Consider the following 22,427-nt stretch of genomic DNA (forward strand, 5'->3'; position numbering starts at 1 on the left):
TTTGAGCAATAGCTCGACTAGGACTGGAACTGGACCCAGGTAGCATGGTATCGGTGCTATTCTCAGAGTGGATCCTCAAAGTGCATCCTCAGTGAAGGCTTAAAAGGAGACATCAGGCAGATGTGTAGCTTTGACCAAAGAAGGGAGGATAAGCAAGAGATGACATGACCTTCTCTGCATTCTTTATCAGACTTGGAACTATTTTCTTGTAATACCTACAAGGTATCATCCAGTTTGTTTTCTACAAACTGGTTGGAAACTGAAAAGATTGTCTTTTTTCTCATCAGAGAGGATGGGACTAGGAATCCAGGTCTTAACTGTCTAGTAGTAAAGTTGCTGAAGTCTTTGATGGCCTCTGCTTCCCTTCCTCCACCCGGCACACTCATCCCAGCCTCCTGCCCTCCCCCCCCACACCATTACTCCTCTGTCTTCCTACTCAGTTGCTGCTTCTTCTTCACTCCTCCCTCCTCCATACCATCCAGACCAGAGCCAGGATGCTCAGTTCAGGCTTCGGGTCAGCTCTCCACCCCCATCCACACAAACATGTCTTCTTATATTTGGAGACACGAAATATATAAGAGAGATCTAGATATAGGCAGTCAAGAATTATTCCTTTAAAACAAATACCTAATGAATAATCGTCTCAATAAGTAAGCAGCAAAGAAAGAGTCATACTTATATATAAAAGCAGTTGGCATTTGGAATCTATCTCCCACTTTAAAAAAGAAAAAATTCCCTTTCTGTTTTCTCTGGTTTCATTGTTCCATTTAGGTCCAGGGCCTCCCACCAAATGCTGACTACTGCCGGCTTCTAGCCCTGCCACATCAGCAGGGAGGGAGCATTTGGTATTTGCATCCATTTCCAGGAATGCTTTTCAACTTATCAGTTCACTCTGCTTTTAGAGATGGTTTGTTTCTCCGTTCATAGAAGTGTGCTTGAACTTCTATTTCTCTAATTTTCAAAAACTAGTGGAGGACATCTTTTTTCTCTTTCTTTTTTCTTTCTTTTACTAAAGGTAAAGTCACACTTTCAAAAAATGTTCTACATTTTAAACTATGTTGACATAAACAACAAAACCCACAATTAAACAGGTAAGATCTTAGGTAGCCTGTTACGAACCCATCTGGCCAACTTGTCTCCCAGAGCATTACCAGATAACGTCCCTGAAGGGCATTTGGAGGGCTTCTATCATAAATCCATTTTCTTACAGAGCTGAATCATTGTGTGCAGAATTAATCTCTGACTTTCAGCAATATAGGGCAAATGTACAAATAATGTTCTGCAAAAGCAATTCAGCACAGTGGCAAAAAATAATAACTCATCTTCTGATTAATGCAGAAAAAATATTTGGCTATGTAATACTGAAGTTTTGGGGCTTTTTTCCCCCCTGATAAAAGTGCTTTCCACTCTTAAGGTTTTGAGTTAGTTCCATAACAGCAGTACTTTGGGAAAAGGGTAAAAATGTTCTTAGAATATACAATTCAACCTCGGCTCTTTTGTTGATGCTGCTAGAACCTAAAAAACTTCAAACGCTGTTGCCTAGTTAGGGACAAATCTGATGTAGACTCCTTCTTGTAAAAACCCTCCTCGGACTGACCACACACCTTCAAATGCTCTCACTCCAAGTTATTTCAAAAGCTCTTCTTTCGTTGTATCCTAAGTCAGTGCCTTAAAGAATAAGTTTATTGTAGTTTTTAGTTGTTTTTTTTTTTATTTCTATTAGCCTTCATTTGTCTTCAGAGTTTAGAAAGAACAGAAAGAGTTTAAGAATAATCTCCAGGCCCTCTGCTCTACAGCAGTTGCTGATGGGGTTAACTTAAACAGAAATTCCTCCTTCCAGCAAAGCAAGAAGTGGGGGTGGTGACAGAAAGAAAAGAGAAGATTCCCAAGGAACCCACTGCTTTCTGTTTCGTGGAGACAGAATTGACCTAAAGATTCGCCTTTTATGATGACTTGGGAAACAGAAAAGACTCTGAACCCATTCATCGTTTTCTCATTAGGAATGCTTGACAGGCAGAGAAGCCCAAGAACCATCACCTACCACACCCCAGTCCTGCAATGACATCCCAGGAGGACCTGGAAGAGAGCCCTGTGCCTTTACAGTTCTCATGAGCCTTGGCCTCCCACCTGCAATGCCACCTGCAAGTGTCACGGTCTCTTCTCACCCTCTCCCTGGGGATCAGTAGAGAGATGTATAGATACAAGAGAAGGCTGAGAATCAGGGAGAGAGTTAGCATCCATCTCGGTGGTGGAGGGGATACAGCTTGGGGTGTTGCCAGGGGAGAATATGCATACCCCAATCTTCAACTGTCTTCTAGCCGGGCTAGGTGTTTTGAACTCCATAGGGAGAGGAGCCAGAATGAGGGTCGAGAAGGCTTGTGTGTTCGCTGTGTGAGAGGTGATGAGTGAATGGACCACCAGCCCAAGAGGGATGGTGGCTCCCTGGAGGGCATCTGGGCAAGGCTCACATCGGACCTGGTAAATCCAGAGTTCTCGGAGACACCTGGGAATCTGAAGAGGTCTGGGGAGAACGGGGATTCTCCAGAACAACCTCAGAACAGAGAGACTAAGGAAATGAGGCCCTTGGTCTCCACGTCAGCTGTGGGCGGGTTTTTTTTTTTTTTTTTTTTTTTCTTTTTTCAGAAGCAGATAATCGCCAAAGGTCCTGAATCAGCCTCAGAGGTTTAGAATTAACCTCAGCAAAGGCAAGCCAGGAGGCCCAAGGTCTTCCCAGATGGCTTGGTCCAGTCTAGGATGCGCAAAGCCCATCCTCCTTCATGCCACCCCTCGCCCGCTGCCCACGCCCCAGCAGTAGGCCCTTCCCCATCCTTTCATGCAGGAGAGAAAGACTGCTGGAAAACTGGGCACACAGGCGCCCCAAAGCCAGAAAAAAAAGCTGAATCGGGGAGGAGGTGGTGGGGCAGGGTGGAGGCGGCCCGAGGGCGTCCTCCAGCTGTGCCACGCTGTCGAGTCTCTCTGCCTCCTCCCCCACCCTCCGCTCCTGCCCAGCCCCCTTGGCCCTGCAGGTGGCCCTCGGGACACCAGGTGGGGCAGGACTGGACAGCTCCTGCCTTGATCTCCGGGCTTCGGTGCCTCTACTGCTACCTGGCTGCCCTGAGACCCGCAAACGCTTTACTAGGTCAGTGTCTGCAAAGAGCTCCGACGTGTTCAAAAGTGTTTCCAAACTTGGAAAGGGCGGGGAAAGGCCGGGGGGATGGGGAGGGCGGAGGTATGCAGACAGCGAGTCAGAGTTTCCCCTCGAAAGCCTCAAAAGTGTCCACGTCCTCAAAAAGAATGGAACCAATTTAAGAAGCCAGCCCCGTGGCCACGTCCCTCCACCACCCCACCCCCCGCGCTCCCTCCCCTGCGCCCCCGCAGTCTCCTCCCAGTGTGGCGGCCTGGGCCCCCAGCCCCAGCTCTCCCATTGGTGGAGACGCTTTTGGAGGCACTCTCGGGCCAGGGAAACTTTTGTCGTATAAATAGGGCAGATCCCGGCTTTATTATTTTAGCATCAAGGCGGCAGGAGGTTTCGGCTAAGTTGGAGGTACTAGCCGCGACTGCATGCCTGCTCTCGCCAGGTGAGACCTCCGCCGGTGACCCAGGGGTTCTGCAACGCAAGGAGTCTGCATGTCTAAGTGGTAGACATGCTCAGCTTTGTGGATACGCGGACTCTGTTGCTGCTTGCAGTGACTTCATGCCTAGCAACTTGTCAATGTAAGTGCTGTCGGTTGGTTCGGGGAGTTGGGGGAGAGAGGTTAGGTGGGTGGGCACTTCGGTCGGGAAAAGGAAAACCTAAACCCCAGACCCAGGCACAGAGGGACGGCTCTCTATCTTGTGGAGAGATGCTGGAATTGATGAGACTTGGAAAGTACTTTAAAAATGAAAACACGAAAGACTCAACTTTCGCCCAAAGTTAGGGAACTTTTTCTCTTAACAGAATGAGACAGTTAACTTAACCCGGATCCTCAGGTTAGTGGAGCTCCCCGGGAGCAGAAGGTCTTTTCCCTAGGGACGAGCTACTAACAACTGATTTGGTGAAAGAAGTCCAGGACCTCCACCCATCAGTCTTCAAAACCAAACTCACAGCCACCCTGTAAAACTAGAGCCTGCTTTAGAGAGCTTTTAAACTCAGCAATACGAAGGCACCCCCTAAAGTTTTATCCTCTGGGATTCCTGAGGTTGGTCTGGATGATGGTGGTGGTGGTGGTGGTGGTGGTGGTGGTCCTGCGGACGATGAGAAGGCGCCCTCTGGAGGGAGGACGAGGAATGCACAGGGGACTAGGCCTTAAGCTAATGGAATCCCAGTTAAGGACTCCACCAGATTTGTATAGAATGATGATTGACATTTCTGGTTGGAGACATTAACTATGGCTACTCAACCTACTCTGGGAAGGATGCTACTTGGGGAGGATACCTTCTGAAAAGCAAAATTAGTGAGGTCGCCATCTCGTTATCTGATGATGGAACTGATACCGTACTTCACTAAGGTCTTCCCTACCTTGGGTGGAGCCTTAGGGTTACCTCCTCAATATGTTCCCAGTGATAATCAGACATTGCGAACACAGCCCATTGGGAAATATCAACCTTGACCTGAGACTCAAGAGACAAGGTCTCTTCCCAGAAGTCTGTCAGTAGTAATACCGTGTGACCTGGGTTCGTCAAACTGGACCTTGCCTAAAGTGTGGGATGAAAATTAAGTGGACTCCAAGGCCACTTTACAGTTCTAGGTCTTATGACCAGACTTTCCTGTCATGATGAAATGATGGAAATTAGTCCATTTTCATCTTTAAAATGGCTGCCTAATTTACTAGATAAAGATGACTGAATGTGGGGGCGGGCATTAGGGGTGTTTGGCCACACCCAACACCTCAAAAACTTGCTCCACCTACATGCCACGGTGTCTACTGCTGCATAATTGCTGGATGTGTGCGTGTATTTTCCCTTCATCTACTTTCAGTACACGCACGGTGGATACTAAAGAGTGATTTCTTTGAACAAATTCATATTACCAAGTTTATATTTTATAAGATCTGAAAGTGGAAGGGGAGAGTTGACTCTTAAAGAAAAACATAGAATACAGACCTGAGGACATTTGAAGGTACAAATGGCAACTCACCTTCTGAACCGCCACCACAGTCTAGAATAAAGTTGACCAAGCCCACATCCCTCCAAAGGCTCACATCTGAGTAATTTAAAGGCAAGTTTCCAACTGCTCAAAGGGCTTCCATTAAGTCAGGTATAATTATTCTGCCTGCCGATGAACACAATGAAGTAAACATATCATTTTTCTAATTTAACAGTAATTCTCATAAATTGTCCCAAAATGCCATTGCTGGAGGTGGTCCACCCTACTGAATTGTGACTGTTACAACAGATGTTCTTATTCCAAATGACACACTTGTTGGCCACCCAATTAAAACAATTTTTAGGGGTGATTCATCCTATTGCAAGCTTGGCCACACTATCCCCTATGAACCTATAATTTTTATACTGTAGAAAAGAAAGTCGGTTTTTAAGGACTTACAGCAATTATGGCAAAGGGAAGGATATTGCTTTAGTTTTTTCCCATTATTTTCAAGATCTTTAATCCACAGTTTTTCCATTTATACAAAGCAATCCTTTCTCAGGAACAAAAGTGATACATGCTGGTAAAATGACCTTGCCTATTTTGAGCAAGCTAATTTCAAACAAAAATTCAGATGACTGAATTAATCTATTTTCTTAGTTACTAATGTGCAAATTAGACCTTTTGAAAAAAGGCATTAAGAATGGGACCCGCTCAGTGCACTAAGTAACTTGAGTGTTTTATTAAAAACAAAGTCTGCTTTAAGTAACATACTTTCCTGAATTTTCCCTGTTTTAGACTTTTAAGTATTAAAAATGATCTAAATCATAAATTATATTCTCATCAATCTACTGGTCTTGTCCTACAGTCAGTGATACATCTGTGCAATTTCCAGCTTAATTGCTAAGCATTAGAAATATCCTTCAGACACATTAATATTTCACAGCATTTATAAAACAGTAAATAATTAACAATTTAATTCAAAATATATTTACATATTAATACAGCAAACAAATCACCCTGCTGATCCCTGCCATATTTTTGACCTGCATAATTTCCAAGTCATTAGAATATTCTTAATAAAAATATATAATTGGTCCTTTAATTAGGCAACTCAATTTTATAAACCTGTGTATCTATTTAGTAATTACTATTATTGGTCAATGAAATTATACTAATAATTATTTCTTACTTTTCCCTTTCCTCTACAGCTATACAATCGGTAAGTAAAATTATTTTTTGAAAAAAAAATCTACACTTTGATTTCTTTGGTCTCAGTGATATCTTTTCTAGGAAAAGGAGAGTACATCAGTATTAACCAACCCGGCTCCCCCCCCCCCCAAAAAAAAATCAGGGAACATTATGGGAGTCAAGCTTTCTGGCTGCCAGAGAAAGTTTGCCCAACCCATTTTCCAAAATGGGTGGTGCTACAAATAGGTCTAGCCTCATAAAATACCCATAAGAAATAGTAAATAACCCAGTAGAAGTTTGGGTTTTAGCATCAGCTACTACAGAACACAAGACTTCCCTGAACCAGAGAATCATTTGCAAAAGTATTCTGAACAGATTCCTAGCTTGTAAATTGAACTTGCAGCTTGATTGCAGATAAGTGTATTATTTGGTTTTTTATATATTTAATTTATTGGTAAAATTAAGCATTGTATCTAGAGATATTAAATTTAAGATAATAGTAAGTGGGTAGTATAATGAAATCTGTAGGTATATTTGAGGGTTGTTTCTAATATATATATATATATATATATATATGCATATATAAATTCTCCTCATAATAATATTTTGCTTTTTTTCTAGGAAACTGCAAGAAAGGTAAGAATCCAACACTTCTCCCTAAGTATCTGAAATGATCAGAGATAACTTACACTTTAATTTAAACTAAAGAAAAAAAGACTCAAAATTTTGAGCACATGACTATGTATTAGTTAAATCATTAAATAAAGTAGCATTGATGCTTAAGGTAACACAGTTTTATTATCTTCCAAAATTATCTGTGTTATATATACTGGTGATTTACATTCTACAGGAAAAAGAAAGACTTGTTTTTTTCTGAATATAGGATGCATATTATGTGAATTATAGGTGAAAGATGAAAATTTAATTTAAAGGCCTTTGACTATATAAATATGCTCTTAAAGAAATAATGAAATGGTCATTTTATCTACAGTAATAATTTTACTAAAAATACCATGCATAATATTGGCTTAATGACTGGAGACTATAGCAGCCTCCGGTCTTCTAGTTTTAAAAAATTACATATAATTATATTAAATATAATATACTTTTATCTATTGTATTGTGCCAATCTTTTAGCTATTATTTAGTGCCAATCTTTTAGCTATTATTTAGCTATTATTATTTTAGCATTGTGTTTAGATCAATCTTGCCAAGTAATTAGCATCAAGAATGGTTGTTTGTTCGCTGGAAATTCTGTACTGCCTATCTTTCTTGTAGGGCCCAACCGGAGATAGAGGACCACGTGGAGAAAGGGTATGTAATTTTTGAACTGTTAAAAGGTTTTGGCCCATATTTGAATAACTACCTATCAAAAACTAAAGAAGACTAACAATTTGTAAGATTATTATGTTTCCAGATAATTGTACCACCCATCTTTTAAAGAGATAATGCCCTACGAAAGAGTTGAATGAGTATTATTACGTGTAATCAATATTTTTAGGCCAAGATTATCTTTTAAAAAGAAAAAAAATTATTATAGAGAGCCATATTCTTTGCATGGTCTTTCTTTGTTTTTAATTGACCTGTCTCACACACACACACACACACACACACACACACACACACACACAGTGGAAATGTATTACACATTATCATGCAGCCCTCTTTTTTTAAACATGTTTTGTTTGCTTCTTTAGTAAAATCTCTTGTATATCTTGGGAATAATAATGAAACAGTAGTCAATAGCATGTTTCTCTACCTGAATTTATACATGCACAAGCAAAGCTTACATTTTATTTGTGACATTCTTAGATCGCCCTGAATTGCTTATTAGACATTTTTATCTACATAGATTTGCCATACTTGAATTATATGACATATTTCTTGATATGTAAATATCTATATTTCATAGCTATCAGAAAGTGCAGATTTCTGTGTGTTTTACTCAAATACTTTATTAGGGGTAGAATTATATTAGTTGATACAACCTTTACAACTTACATAGTGTTCATGGTAGGAAATCTGCAGGATTTGTGATAAAATGACCTTATCGATTAATCTGCTATTCACATTTCACCTACCAAACTGACTGAATACTTTCATCAAAGTCAGAAACCAATCATCAACCAACCTGCTGGTCACGGGAGCATACATTTTAGCTATAATTTCTAGCTTTCTTTGAATCCTGGAGCTCCATTATGAACTAATATTCCATAGCTGAAACATTCCTCTAGGAAAACTGCCCTTTGAGGTCGTCATACATCAGTTGCTAAAGCTTCTTCTAAAATAGACCTGTGTCGCCGGGCGTGGTGGTGCACGCTTGTAATCCCCGCGCTTGGGAGGCAGAGACAGGAGGATCGCGCAGGTTGGAAGCCAGCCGCGCACGCTGGCTTAGGAGACCCTGTTTCCAAAAATGAAAATGTAAAAATAGGTCTGGGAATGTAGCCCGGAGGTAGAAGGGCTTCCAGGAACCCCAGTACCACCAAAATAAATAAATAAATAAATAAATAAATAAATAAATAAATAAATAAATAAATAAATAAAATAGACCTGTGTCATAAACGAGTTTCAATCAATGATAAGGATGGCATATTAAATTTCTACCCTTCGTGCACATCGAAAAGCCTGAAAAACTGATTTTACCAACATTTATTCTTAGGTCTCCTTTTCGCACACAGTATAGGTTTTTACAGGACTCTTATACCTCTTCCCTAATTCACTTTGTGCATGACAGGGTCCACCAGGCCCCCCAGGCAGAGATGGTGAAGATGGTCCCAATGGCCCTCCCGGTCCACCTGGCCCTCCTGGTCCCCCTGGCCTTGGTGGGGTAAGGTGTCTTAAGCATTTTTAATTTTTATCTAACTTTACTTTCTTCTGCCTCTGTTGAAGGAAGGCTCATTGTAAAATTTATTTTAGCAGTTAAGGAGAAAATCTTCTATTTGAAAATTAGTATATTTTACTTCATTTCTTTGGTTTCTTCGATCGAGTTTCTGCTTTGCCTTTTCTTTTTGTGAGCTCTTGTCAATTACAGACTGAGCCTTGTGTTCACTGAGGGTAGCTGTGGCCATCAGTACCATTATTTAATTTGGGGATTTAATATCTTTTATCAGTAAGGCACAAATAAGAGGTGTCGCTTTATTAAAGAGTTTGATTAGATTGAATTACATAAGTGAAATCCCTGATCTTCAGCAATTTCACAAACATCCTACCCTTTTCATTCTCCTTGGCTTGAAGTCTGCTGAACCAACATTCAAAAGTGGTTTTTAGGTTTAATTTGCTTGAAACTAATTTGAGAAAAGTACATTTCCCTTTTTCATTAATATCTTCTTTTAACTTTATGTCTTTAACAATGGTATGAGTGCCAAATGGCCTCACTGCAGGAAGGAAAACATATTTGCTTAATTGGTTAGCACTATGAATCAGAAGCCTGATTCTAATACCCAACTGTATGCCAGTAAAATAAAACCTTTCTCCCCCAAAGATCTTATTATGATTGCTTATCTACCGAGTGCATTAAAAAGCACCTTCTTTAATAGAGCTACCACTCTAAGAGAGATCTTTAACAGTAAAGTTATTACTGTGAACTATTTTATAAAAGTTTAATCTTCCAAGGGGCATTTTAATTTAATTTTCCTCTAAACTTGAAAACTCTTTATATCCTTTCTGAAACTCCAGAAAGAAAAAGGTCTCTTAGTCATTTTGTAGAGTTCTGTGGGCAAAGGCAACAGGTGAAAAGGCAAAGTTATCCCCTTGATCTCTGCTTACTTTATCAGAGGCTCTGGATGGCTTTAAACGTTTTGGAAGCTTCCCTTCCCTCCTGCAGAGGTGGGGATTGGAGGTGGAGGAACCAAGATTCAACAGGGTAGGAGAGTCTGAAAAGCAAGATAGGGAAGCTCTGCACTACAGGCTAGCTGTAGACTATATTCTAAACATATTTCTCCTGAATTTTTAGGAGTTTAGCTCAGTATTGAATTCTGAACTAACTATATCAAAACTCTGCTCTCTTTTAAATACAGTAGAAAAACCTTTACAAGAAGAGTGGGGAAATGGTCAGTAAAAATTCATAGATACATCTATATATGTGTGTGTGTGTGTGTGTGTGTGTATAATTTTCTGTGCTTTTTTTTTAAAACTCGTCTAGATCTTTGCTGCTCAGTATGATGGAAAAGGAGTTGGAGGTGGCCCTGGACCAATGGTATGCTTATCTCTTTTTATGTTAGACAAAATATATCTACATAGAGAATCTGTCATGTTAAATTTTATGATACCATTATTTAGCTACTTAAGTTAGCACTCACTACTTTATTTAGCTACTTAGGTTAGCACTCACTACTTAGCTCAGATAAAAAAAAAAGATCTCTTTCTGTATCCAAATGTATCAAAACCTAAGCCTAGATTATGAATTTTAATTTTCTCTACAGACATGCCTCTTTCAGATAGGCCAGACATTTATGTCCAAGAAACAATGTTTGACGTTAGTAACCATAACTTGGGTAAATCAGTGTCATCAAATCATTTAACATTGAACAGAATATTAAGCGACACTTAGAAATATACGACTTTTTTTTTTTTAAGTTCCCTGCACTTGTTGGAAAAGATCAACACATTCTAGGCCAAACCCTTCATTTTATAACTGGAGCGTTTAGGCCTTTTTCCCAAAGCCATGCAGGTAGTTAATGACTTGACTTGAACTACCAGGCAAGATGCCTGATATTCTACAACATCATGGTCCGCATATCTAATCCTTACACGAAATGTTCATTTAGTCACAAATATTTATCAGGTGCCTTCTGTATTACGTATTTGGAGAGATATCAGTGACTGAGTATGACACATTCGGACACTTTCTCAAGGGGTTAACAACATGATAAATGTTCCTAGCTGAATACAGTGATGTATGCCTATAACCCCAGTATTTGAGAGGCGGAGGCAGGAGGGTTGCAGGTTTGAGGCCAGCTTCAGCAACTCTGTGAGACCGTTTCAAAATGAAAAATAAAAAGGGCTGAGGGTATAGCTCAGTCGTAGAATGTCTTTAGGTTTAATCCCCAGCACCACACACATACAAAGAAACGTTGCTTTCTTTCCATTTTAATAAAAACTCCCTTTTTTAGTCTATTGGTTATAGACCAATATAGAAGAGAATTTGAGTAAGAATTAGCATTATCCCACTTGGCACAAATGTTCAGAAACATATCGTGTGAGTAACGATTTATAAAAATTCCCTATGTACTTATGATAATGATGCACAAATGAAGCCTCTACCAAACATTAGTGAGGTGTGCTAGGAAAAACACTGATGTGTTTGTGCAAAATGTAATATATATATATAAGAGGGGGACATTACCGGCAATAAAAACACTAAGTTGATGAAGCACTAGAGAATTTAATACACATCCGCATGCTATTTGGTGATTCTAATTACTTGTTTCTGAAGATATTTATGTACCCAAAGTCAACATGGTCTTTAAAATATAAATCTTACCTGGGCCGTGCATTCTGGGCTCTCTATTCAAAAGATATTCTACCAGAGCTAATGGTTCAAAATACACTCATGTACTATAAGGGCATGATAATATTTTCTCTAAATTAAAACTCTCACTTGAGAAATAATGTACCTTTAATTGATGATTTCCAATTTCCTGATTTTTCCCTGGTAATTTAAAATGTTCATATCTCAAATGAAAAAGTAGAGAGTTTCCTGTGGGTTTGTTTATATTGGATATTTGAAATTAGCTGTTTCTGCTAATGCTGGACATTAATTAATTCTAAATCAGTACCTATTTCTCAAAAAGAAACAAAATAAAGCTCTAGTGAATATCATTTTTAAAAAAAAGTACGTATAAGCTGGGATAATTAATTTTCCAGCTGGGATTTCAGACCACCCTGTCTTTGGAAAATATCTCTGTGGGGGTAAGGGAGGCATAAAGCTAAGTATTTTACTTTTAAATATCAGTAAAATATAATTTAATCTTACACATCCACACACACGCATAGACATACGTAATCAACAGATATGTATTTCACAAATAGGGAAGATAGGCAGCAATAAAGTATTAAAAAGAATTTTCTATGTTGGAAAATCAATAACTATGAAACCCCACAGGGTTCTTTTCTGAATTAATGAGTAATCATAGTTTGTCTCACAGCCTCCACAAAATAAACTACTTCTAATGTAAATGAAATTGTTTCAAATACATGGAGAAATGAATAAGTATAATTAAAAATTCATGGCATCGAAGGAAATTACTTTAATGTATACCTACAAGTTATTTTTGTTGAAAAGTGATAGCTTCTGTTAATGTTGAAGCAATTTCAAGAACCAAATAAATATTTTTTGCAGTTCAAATGATGTGCATTTCAAATTAGATCTCTAATATTTCACTATAGGTGTTAATTCAGTGGGGTAGACTTGACTGCATAGTCTCCATGTTGATGGGTCGTGACCAAATTATTTAAGACATGCACTAGGAATATTTTCAGCAGTATGAGGAGCAGGCTTCACAGATGAGCTTATGCACACACACATTGATCACTGCATAGGAGAGTCAAGAATGTATATTTAACTCACAAACCAAGCATACTGTTTCACCTTCCTTTTGTGTTACAGAATAAAAAATAAAAGGGAGAACATATGCTGTCATTAGGCCATTTTTCCAATAGTAATATCATGATAGACTCTTCCAGTAGGCTGTTTCAGTAATACTTCTCCTTTACCCTTCATTACATCTACTTTTGTTTGACATTTTCATCAGTCACCAACAGCCCTTAAAGGAGCTATAAGGTTAAACCCAACCTCCCTCTAATCAGTAAGAAGGACTTTTGATCCTTTTCAATTTATGCCCCTTGTGGCAACAAAAATATCAATTTCTTAGCTGAGTATGACATGAGAAAATGACATACAGTCAAAGGAATTCAAATGAAATACTTTGTCAGCTACATAGAAGGCAACCGCATATTCTGTGCTTGTGCAAAGACTGGTGCATTTTATTGCATTAAAACAATATCATTGTGCCCCACTATGCACAATTGGAAGGAAGTACTGATCATCAATCCAGTTCTCATTGAGTTTTGCTAATTTGAGTTGGAAGAAAAGGTGAATTAAAAGAGAGAAATAGTGGGAGGGGGTAACCTGGGCTCTTAAACGTGTCCTTGAGAAGGACAAAAACTATGAAATGCACCCAGGACAGCCCTATTCACCTGGCCATCACAAAATGTCTATGGCACAATAGTGCTGTATCTCACCCATCTTATATAAGCCCCAACAAAGTCCATGACAATTTACCAATACTAACCATGTCTGTCCTCTTTACAGGGCTTAATGGGACCAAGAGGCCCTCCAGGTGCAGCTGGAGCACCTGTAAGTACCAAATGCTTATCATTTATCTGATGTAAAGTGAAAAAAGAGAAAACGTAAATATAAGGGCTTGGAATGGGACATATATCTATTTGTTTCTCTATTAGGGCCCTCAAGGTTTCCAAGGACCTGCTGGTGAACCTGGCGAACCTGGCCAAACTGTGAGTATGTTTTTCTCCCTTTGTGATAAAAGCATCTTTAAGGAAGTTTATGAATATAGCCTTAACTAAATGGTGTGTCTTCCATTTTCTTAGGGTCCTGCAGGTGCTCGTGGTCCACCTGGTGCTCCTGGCAAGGCTGGTGAGGATGTAAGTGTCGACTCTTAAGCATTTCCACACAACCATTTAAATGCTCCTGCCTCTACACGAATTCTTAGATCCAACAGAAGTACTCTGCCCCAAGCTGGCATAACTCTCCCCATGTGGGAAATATTATTTTAATAAAATATTAATTAACTTGCTTGTATTTAGAGAAACATAATTGTTAATTAAATATGTATTTGAGCCCACATTTTTATGTGATATCCTCTCCCTTTCTGTGGTGAAAACCAAGGTGCCCTCACTTTTGTCTGACAGTTTACCAAGTCAAGGTTGACCCTGTGATACTTTCATGTTTTAGGGTCACCCTGGAAAACCTGGAAGACCTGGTGAGAGAGGAGTTGTTGGACCACAGGTGAGGCTTCTTAGAACCATGTAATGTTCTCAACGTCAGAGGGCTCTCAGAAGATAGTTGTCAAAGCAAGCATCCAAGCCTTTGTCTAAATGGCCCATAGATTTTACTCATACGTGTAACACGGTTAAGGAACCTAGCAAAGAATACCTATGTTTTTGCTAATGCATATAATGTAATATTAATGACAGCAAGCCTACTATAAGTAAACTGTTTTTTTACAAGTACCATAGTCTTACTTATTCACATTAAAGCACTTCATCTGTGGCTCTGTGCTTAAAAACATACAAGTCTTTGATTCCAAGCTTGAACTTTGATGAGGAGAACTACTTTGGGAGGAAGAAATGGTTTTTCTTTTATTTATGACCAAATGGAATTCACCTTCTTCTGTATGTCTTTCTAAGGGTGCTCGTGGTTTCCCTGGAACTCCTGGACTTCCTGGCTTCAAGGGGGTTAGGGTGAGTCCATTCTATTCATTCCCAGATGAGAGAAAATGCTGATTATCTTTTGGGGAAAAAATGCAACTGGATCTAAATGTCTTGCTTCTATATTCCTGGAGTTTGCTAAAGGGGAGGGAGAGTTGAATTGAGTTCAAAAGTAAGATTGCTTGGACGTAGAGTTGGTGTGGTTTTTTTCCAGCTTGTTCATCGTTCCCAAAAACAATATTGCTACAAAAAAATTTATAGAATATGTATTATTTTGTAGATATTTAAACCATCTGAAAAATCATAATATTATTAAAGATGGCAAGCATGTGAGGAGAGCATCTAGTCCAGTACCCTTCCCTTCTCAAGTGCAAAGAGGTCAGATGACATACCTGAGGCAGCTCACCTGGAGATAGGATGCTAGCATCCATGCTACCGAAGCCATCCCAGGATTTGCCCAGGAGATATCAATTACAAAGATAGAGAATTTTGATTTGACCAAGCACTAAAATGGAACAGCATTTTAATAATAAGAGTTGCCTTTCAGGGACACAACGGTATGGATGGATTGAAGGGACAGCCCGGTGCTCAAGGTGTGAAGGTAAATACTGACTTAGAAGCATAGTTTTTAAGCAACTGACTAAAACTCCCCATCACCTCGAAAGAAAAGTATTTTTAATAAAACTACCCATATTTTTAAAGCATTTTGCTTCCTCTTCTATATTTCAAATCCCTGAACATCACGGCCTATTAGATTCTGTGACAAAAGGCCAACTCTTAATATTTATTTAACTTAATGTCTATTCAACAATTGATACAAAAATGTCAATAGCTTCTACTTCCATTTCCTTTCCTCCTCTTATCTTCTTAATCAATCTCTGCAGCCAAAATAAAAGTAAATAAACATAGAATCAGATAGCAGAGCACTATGTGTTATTTTTAAACTGTAAATTCTCCTTTGCCATGCACTAATTAGATAGGTACATTCATGTCACAATACACTTTTCAACCTCTTTCCTGTGATTTATCTTTGCACACTCAAAAAAATTTTAATTAGGTAATTAAAGTCTCAGAAGTGTGTTATCTCTTGGCTAGGCTCTTCTCTGACAGCGTTTTCAACTATAAAATGTTCTCTTTCCTATTAAGGAGATAATGTGATATTAAAGTGAATACCAACGTAATTACAAATTAATGAGTAACGAATACTAGCGGGACTAGAAATGAACATGAATATGGAGAATCTGTTCTAACTTTCCAGCTGCCACACAAATGGATAAGGTCAAGCTCATTCTCCCAAGGGCCCAATATAACAGCTCAGACTACTGATCACAGCATCATAAAGCCATAGAGCTTCAAGGAGCTTTGTAGGCTTCCTAATTCTGCAGATGTGGGAAACTGAGGCTTCCCAAAAGCTGGTGACTTATCCAGAGTCACACATCTAGTGGTGAGAAGGGCATAGGCTAGAAATCCTGATGCCCATCCAGTGTTTATTCCCAAAGAATATACTTGACATAGAATCCTATGCAGGTCCTAAATGGTCTCAGAAACCATGTTTCTTCTATATCTCAATCAGATTATCTTGAAGAAAATGTCATTTATGTGGGCCGTGGTATTTAATCACCCCACTACTACAACTGCCGCCAGGGATATTACTCAGGATAGGAATATAGATTGGAAATAAAAATGACAGCTTCCCCCAAATATTATGAAGCTTCAAATTGTTATGCATGCTTTATGAAAATGATAAGTGAATGTTCAAAATAACTTTAAAGAGAGTAAATATGATTATACTGAAAGCAAATTTATCATTTGCCATCTCTTTTTATAATGTCATTTGTAACATATAAACCTAAGTGTTGTCCAGAATGGAGAGAGGAAATTGGAGACAGGAGATAGTCAAATAGCCATATCTCTGGAGTACCTTGACATATGGTATATTTAAGTAAAAGATCTTATTTTAGTAAATTTTTAAAATTTGTGTGTGTGGAATAATTGAGAAACTATATATAAGAAATACTATGAAATATATGAATGCTTCAAAATGAAATGATGGGTAAAATGCACAATCAGAAAATATTGCCTGTGTATATAATACTACATGTATGTATGTATAGCCAAAATTTCAATCTTTCTTCTGCATTTAGGGTGAACCTGGTGCCCCAGGTGAAAATGGAACTCCAGGTCAAGCAGTAAGTATTGATTATTGTAAATCTCAATGGGTACACTCTTTGCAAGCTAGAACTTCATTGATGTGTTTGCTAATTACTATTTCCCTTGGCATTGTATTCTTTGATATTTCTCTAATAGCTTTCTGCATACTTAATTAAAATCCACTGCCTTTTAGTTGGTATTAGAACAAGACCTATTTATTTTTAGTGCATTCTTGCGCATGTTGGAAATTGGATACAGAAAATGATGCCTGTGCCTTTTTAAAATTAGCTTTCTGGATTTGATTGAAAATGTTCCCGCTTCTAGGGTGCCCGTGGGCTTCCTGGTGAGAGAGGACGTGTCGGTTCCCCTGGCCCAGCTGTAAGTGTCCCATGTTTGTTTTTGTAGTTCCCACAAGTCTTCTACTGACTGCTGTTGACTTCCCACTTGACTCTCCCCCTTTATGTTATTTGCAGGGTGCCCGTGGCAGTGACGGCAGTGTCGGTCCCGTGGGTCCTGCTGTAAGTTTTATTTAGCACTGGAAAATTTGGAACGGTTGTGAGTGTGGGGTGAGAGATAACTTCCTCCTGACTTTCCTATGAAATAACTTCATTTCAGATGCTTTACTCTTTGTTCTGTGAGGTCTTTTGAAAGTTCCACATGTAAGTCATACAGGCTACTTATAAGTACCTGAGGCTAGTGATAATTCAGGAAAATCGACCCTATCACTGGACACCTTGAATGTCTTCCCTGGATAAGAACCTAATATCAATAGACTAGTAGCAGTTTTGTTGTGGTGGTGGTTTTGGTTTTGGCTTTAGTTTGCCAGGATCAAATAAGATCAAGACGCTTCTGTTATTCTGTTGTTGCTTTTCTAAGTGGAGGAAATTTCTTACCCCCTTCTGCTTTGATTCCAGGGTCCCATTGGGTCTGCTGGCCCTCCAGGCTTCCCAGGTGCCCCCGGTCCTAAGGTAAAAACACTAGTGACAGTGTCAGCTACTTTATAAACTTTTTACTATGATGTGAAAGATTAGAACTGTGTTTGTTTGCAGAGAGATCACTACAGAACAGTTACCTGAATTTGTCCCTCCCTTCAAAATGGGCATAAGATGATGAGCTTTCTCACTGCAAATGTCAAATTGTTCATTTTTCTACACTTGCACACTAGATGCTAGCAATATGCAAATTCACACCATGGGGCTGCTATGTGATATACTCCCAGACCAATCAGAACTGACTGGAAATCAAAGCCCACCACAGAGTCAGAGGTAGAGAGACAGAAGGGAGGAATAACATTTAAAGTAGCAGAACTAGGCTAAGAAAGCTGGAAATAAATCCTGGTTTTTGTGGCAACCACACAGATAAGGAAAATAGTTGCAATTCTGTACATATTTCCTAAACCTTGGAAACTTCTAATAACAGAAATACGCTCTTTCATTCTGTGCCGGCTAATGATTCAGCGCCATCTTCTCTTTTAGGGTGAACTTGGACCTGTGGGTAACCCTGGTCCTTCCGGTCCCGCGGGTCCTCGTGGTGAAGTGGGTCTCCCAGGTCTTTCTGGCCCTGTTGGACCTCCTGTAAGTAGCCGATGTCATTAATCTTATCGAATAGAAGAATGCAAGGGGGGAAAATTAAAAAGAAGAAGAACAGAAATATTCCAATTAAAGAATATTCTTCTCCTTTCCTTTCCTTACAGGGTAACCCTGGAGCCAACGGCCTGGCTGGTGCCAAGGGCGCTGCTGTGAGTAATCCCCTGGAGTCCAAATGTGTTGCTGTGATTTTATGGATGTTTAGTGAGGGCCATCTATGCGGCCCATCCCCTCCTGATGGACCCTTTGTTCTTCCCAGGGCCTACCCGGTGTTGCTGGGGCTCCCGGCCTCCCTGGCCCCCGAGGCCTCCCTGGCCCTGTCGGCGCTGCTGGTGCTAGCGGTGCCAGAGGCCTTGTCGTAAGTGCTCATAACTGTGTTTTCCTCATCCTGCAATACTAGTTCTTTTGTCATTTCATCACTTTCTAGACTTTTCCTTGTAGTTTTATTTCCCCTTTTTTTCTTCATTAGAAATTTCAGTTTGTAGTTTTCATGTCACTATAACTATAACTATATATATATATACATATACATATATGTTAGTAGTTCTCATATGTATATATGTGAGAACTATGTGTGTGTATATATAACACTCAGTTATACACACACACACACACACACACACACACACATTCCTTTCTTCTTACAGGCACACATTCCTCCTGCTGAGAAACATATGCAAAAATAAATGAGGCAAAGTTCTACATTCTCAATCTTATCCTTTTACCCTTGCCTGTATGCCTTTTAAATATACAGTGGGAGCATTCCTTAGATAACTGGAGCTTCTCTTTACCTCAACCCATAAATACTCCAAGACATTCATCTGCTAGAGAGTTTTGACAAATGTTTGCATCTGACCACTGTTTTGATTTGGATCCTAGGGTGAGCCTGGCCCCGCTGGCTCCAAGGGAGAGAGCGGTAACAAGGGTGAGCCTGTAAGTCGTTTTTATCATCACAATTTGGTCAAGTTATTATCTTTGTGATTCATTTCTATAGCTGGATATGCTTTTTTAATATTCTTTTTCTACTCCCTTTTCTCGTTCTTTTCATTACACAGGGCTCTGCTGGGGCCCAAGGTCCTCCTGGTCCTAGCGGTGAAGAAGGAAAGAGAGGCTCCAATGGTGAACCTGGATCTGCTGGCCCCGCCGGACCTCCTGGCCTGAGAGTAAGTTCCACGTGATCCAGACACCCGACACACCAGAGGCAGATGATCACACCCCGTCACTGGGAATCGGTCAGAATTACTGAGTGCATTTTCTAGACGAAAGAAGCATGTGCTTTCCATCTGTTTTATTAAATCAGTGACTCTAAATTTGGTATGTTATGAAATTGGTCTGGAAACACTGTTGACCTACTTTTGCAGGAGGCTTATGCACACATTCCTTTGGGGTCTGGGTAAAGCTATTTGGCTGGGTTTGTGTCGAGACTTCCCCCCATGGTACCATGTTTTTATAAACTCTGCTTTATCAGATTTAAGGGCTTTCTCTAATTCCTTTCTATTGCCTGCACTTTCTTGTAGGGAAGCCCTGGTTCTCGTGGTCTTCCTGGCGCTGACGGAAGAGCTGGAGTCATGGTAAGTTGTCTGTCACTCAATTCCTGGGAAGGAATCCGTGCTTCTGTTGGTAAGTGTGTCACCAGGTCTAGCTCCTCCCTCACCCTTTCTTCTTAACAGGGCCCTCCGGGTAATCGTGGTGCAAGTGGCCCTGCTGGTGTGCGAGGCCCCAACGGAGATTCTGGTCGCCCTGGAGAGCCTGGTCTCATGGGACCTCGAGTAAGTTTCAGAATGATTCTGAACAGGTCGCTCCTGGAATTGCCTTCTTCTCTAAAGGGTTGGTTAATGTTGAAGATAACAATAAAACCATCTAAAGTAAATTGGTTGGCAGATGTGCTGACAGGTGCCTTTTTAATTTAACTTTATCAATGCCCTGTAGATATGTTTATGTATTTAGTTAGTTCATAAATTTCCTATTTATTAATTGATGCAATGGCTTGATCTATTCTTTGGAAGAATAGATCTACTTTAATTTATCCAAATTAGGTTGGTTCTCCTATCAGCATGAATCTTTTATCTTAATTTGTAAGTTTTATATAAGGTGTTCATGAAATGTATTAGGGCTATACATTATTAGTTTATTAGATTCATAAGTGAGATCATTTTTCCAGCAATCACAAAGTACTTTAATGTATTCAGCATCACACTGGCTATGGACAAATGACCTTTAGATCTGTAGACACTCTAATCCATAGCAATAGAGTAATTTTTTTGGCTCCATTATGTCTTATGGTTGAATATCAACTGTGATTGTACCATAAACAAGTAATAGGAACACCAAATATAGCAATAAAAAAATTCACTTTGAAAATTGCTTCAAAGTATTAGTTTTCCTGTTATGAGGTAAATAGCATGATACATTTTGCCCATATAGCCTGTTGCTTAACAGTTTCTTGTGGTATCTGTAAAAAGATTGTCCTACTAAAATTCAACAAAGGAAAAGGGCACACACAAAAAAATAGAAATTTCAGAGCTCTTTTCGCATGTCCCAGCTATTGGCTAACATCCCTAAAGACTTTCCATAGACAACAAAGAAAACGTGGGGTGAAAAGTGCTTTCGTGAATCTTCAGTTAATTTGAGCCTCAAGTATGTGACTTAAAGTGCCAACGTGAAAGCACCCTCATTTGTATTGTAGGGTCTTCCGGGTTCCCCTGGAAATGTTGGCCCAGCTGGCAAAGAAGGTCCTGTGGTACGTACTGCTCATCTTCCATTCTGTTTTCAAGGACACTTACTGCACCCTTATCAAGTCTATTTTGTGGCTTATTTATACATTGAAAAAATATCAGCCGCCTACCTCATCTGGGAATGCAAAGCAATACTTTGTAATTATGGAGTCCAAATGAATGCAGGGCTTAAAGCAGAGAAAGAGACAAGGAAAATATGACAGGAAAATTGGAAAAGGTGATAAGGGGATGGAAAGAGAGGGGAGAGGACAATGGGATACATAGGAGACTGAATTGGCTTTGTGTGTACCAACATCCTATTTAGCAAAGGAAAATGGACTCCTAACTTTTTGACGCCTTATACAAGAAGCTCTGCACAAACCAAAAACTATTGTTTCATCCCAGGCAGCACCATAAGCTTCAGATTTGGAGGCCACGTTGATGCTGAGTAAACTTTAAATAATCTCTGGTTTCAGGGCCTCCCTGGTATCGACGGCAGGCCTGGACCAATTGGCCCAGCTGGAGCAAGAGGTGAAGCTGGTAACATCGGCTTCCCTGGACCCAAAGGCCCCACCGTAAGATCACAATTTCTTCCACAATACTGTTTTGCTACATTTCACCAAAACTCGAGTATCTCCTGCTCATCGATTTAGATAACCTAAGCGGGAGGGGGTCTTTGCACCTTGGAAAACTTCAGGGCCCTTGCCACAGTCAGAGTGTACCCTAGTGTGACCTCACGTGCACCCCTCTCTGAGTCACTGCCTCTGCACACACAGGTGCCCTTTACTGTATGCAGAGCTGCGTGATGATAGGTTATGCCTTGAATAAAAGAATTCAAGGACCGGGAATCTCAGAAACACACATGAGAAAGCAAAAAAAAACTAACATTAAACATATAACTTGACTGTTTTTTTGTTTTGTTTTTCATTGTTATCATAGGGTGACCCTGGCAAAAACGGCGATAAAGGTCATCCTGGTCTTGCTGGTAATCGGGTAGGTGCTAACTTCTGTACAGATCTATTCACGTAGAATTCACCCAAGAAGCATGCACCCTTTGAGGTGATCTGATATCTTTCTGTCATCCTCTTTCCAAGATGGCATTTCCCAAGGGTTTATTTTACCATGGTGACATGTCTCTTTGTCTCTAACTATACATATGAGGCAATGAGTTATTACAAATTAGAATATATGTTAAGTCAAAGATACTTACAGAAGCATTTGGTCTTTATTTTATTCATGTTGTGATTAAGAATGTGAATATTGAGCAGTATT

General features: G+C 39.7%; 1 protein-coding gene across 1 annotated transcript in view; it reads left to right on the forward strand.

Moving 5' to 3' along the window:
* Positions 1–3,644: 3,644 nt before the first annotated feature.
* Positions 3,645–22,427, forward strand: part of COL1A2 (collagen type I alpha 2 chain) — a gene marked incomplete at its 5' end in the record, with an annotated part of 36,537 nt that continues 17,754 nt past the window's right edge. The window contains 24 exons of the mRNA XM_080702011.1: positions 3,645–3,740; positions 7,535–7,570; positions 8,991–9,083; positions 10,398–10,451; positions 13,569–13,613; positions 13,718–13,771; positions 13,865–13,918; positions 14,229–14,282; positions 14,684–14,737; positions 15,252–15,305; positions 16,849–16,893; positions 17,180–17,233; positions 17,329–17,373; positions 17,770–17,823; positions 18,331–18,429; positions 18,549–18,593; positions 18,701–18,799; positions 19,321–19,374; positions 19,497–19,604; positions 19,959–20,012; positions 20,112–20,210; positions 21,128–21,181; positions 21,632–21,730; positions 22,095–22,148. Coding sequence (XP_080558137.1) covers positions 3,645–3,740; positions 7,535–7,570; positions 8,991–9,083; positions 10,398–10,451; positions 13,569–13,613; positions 13,718–13,771; positions 13,865–13,918; positions 14,229–14,282; positions 14,684–14,737; positions 15,252–15,305; positions 16,849–16,893; positions 17,180–17,233; positions 17,329–17,373; positions 17,770–17,823; positions 18,331–18,429; positions 18,549–18,593; positions 18,701–18,799; positions 19,321–19,374; positions 19,497–19,604; positions 19,959–20,012; positions 20,112–20,210; positions 21,128–21,181; positions 21,632–21,730; positions 22,095–22,148 — 1,557 coding nt within the window. The remainder of the gene's footprint in view (positions 3,741–7,534; positions 7,571–8,990; positions 9,084–10,397; positions 10,452–13,568; positions 13,614–13,717; positions 13,772–13,864; positions 13,919–14,228; positions 14,283–14,683; positions 14,738–15,251; positions 15,306–16,848; positions 16,894–17,179; positions 17,234–17,328; positions 17,374–17,769; positions 17,824–18,330; positions 18,430–18,548; positions 18,594–18,700; positions 18,800–19,320; positions 19,375–19,496; positions 19,605–19,958; positions 20,013–20,111; positions 20,211–21,127; positions 21,182–21,631; positions 21,731–22,094; positions 22,149–22,427) is intronic.

This window comes from Muscardinus avellanarius (genome assembly GCF_963383645.1).
Source record: "Muscardinus avellanarius genome assembly, chromosome: 9".
In the NCBI taxonomy this organism is placed as follows: Eukaryota; Metazoa; Chordata; class Mammalia; order Rodentia; family Gliridae; genus Muscardinus; species Muscardinus avellanarius.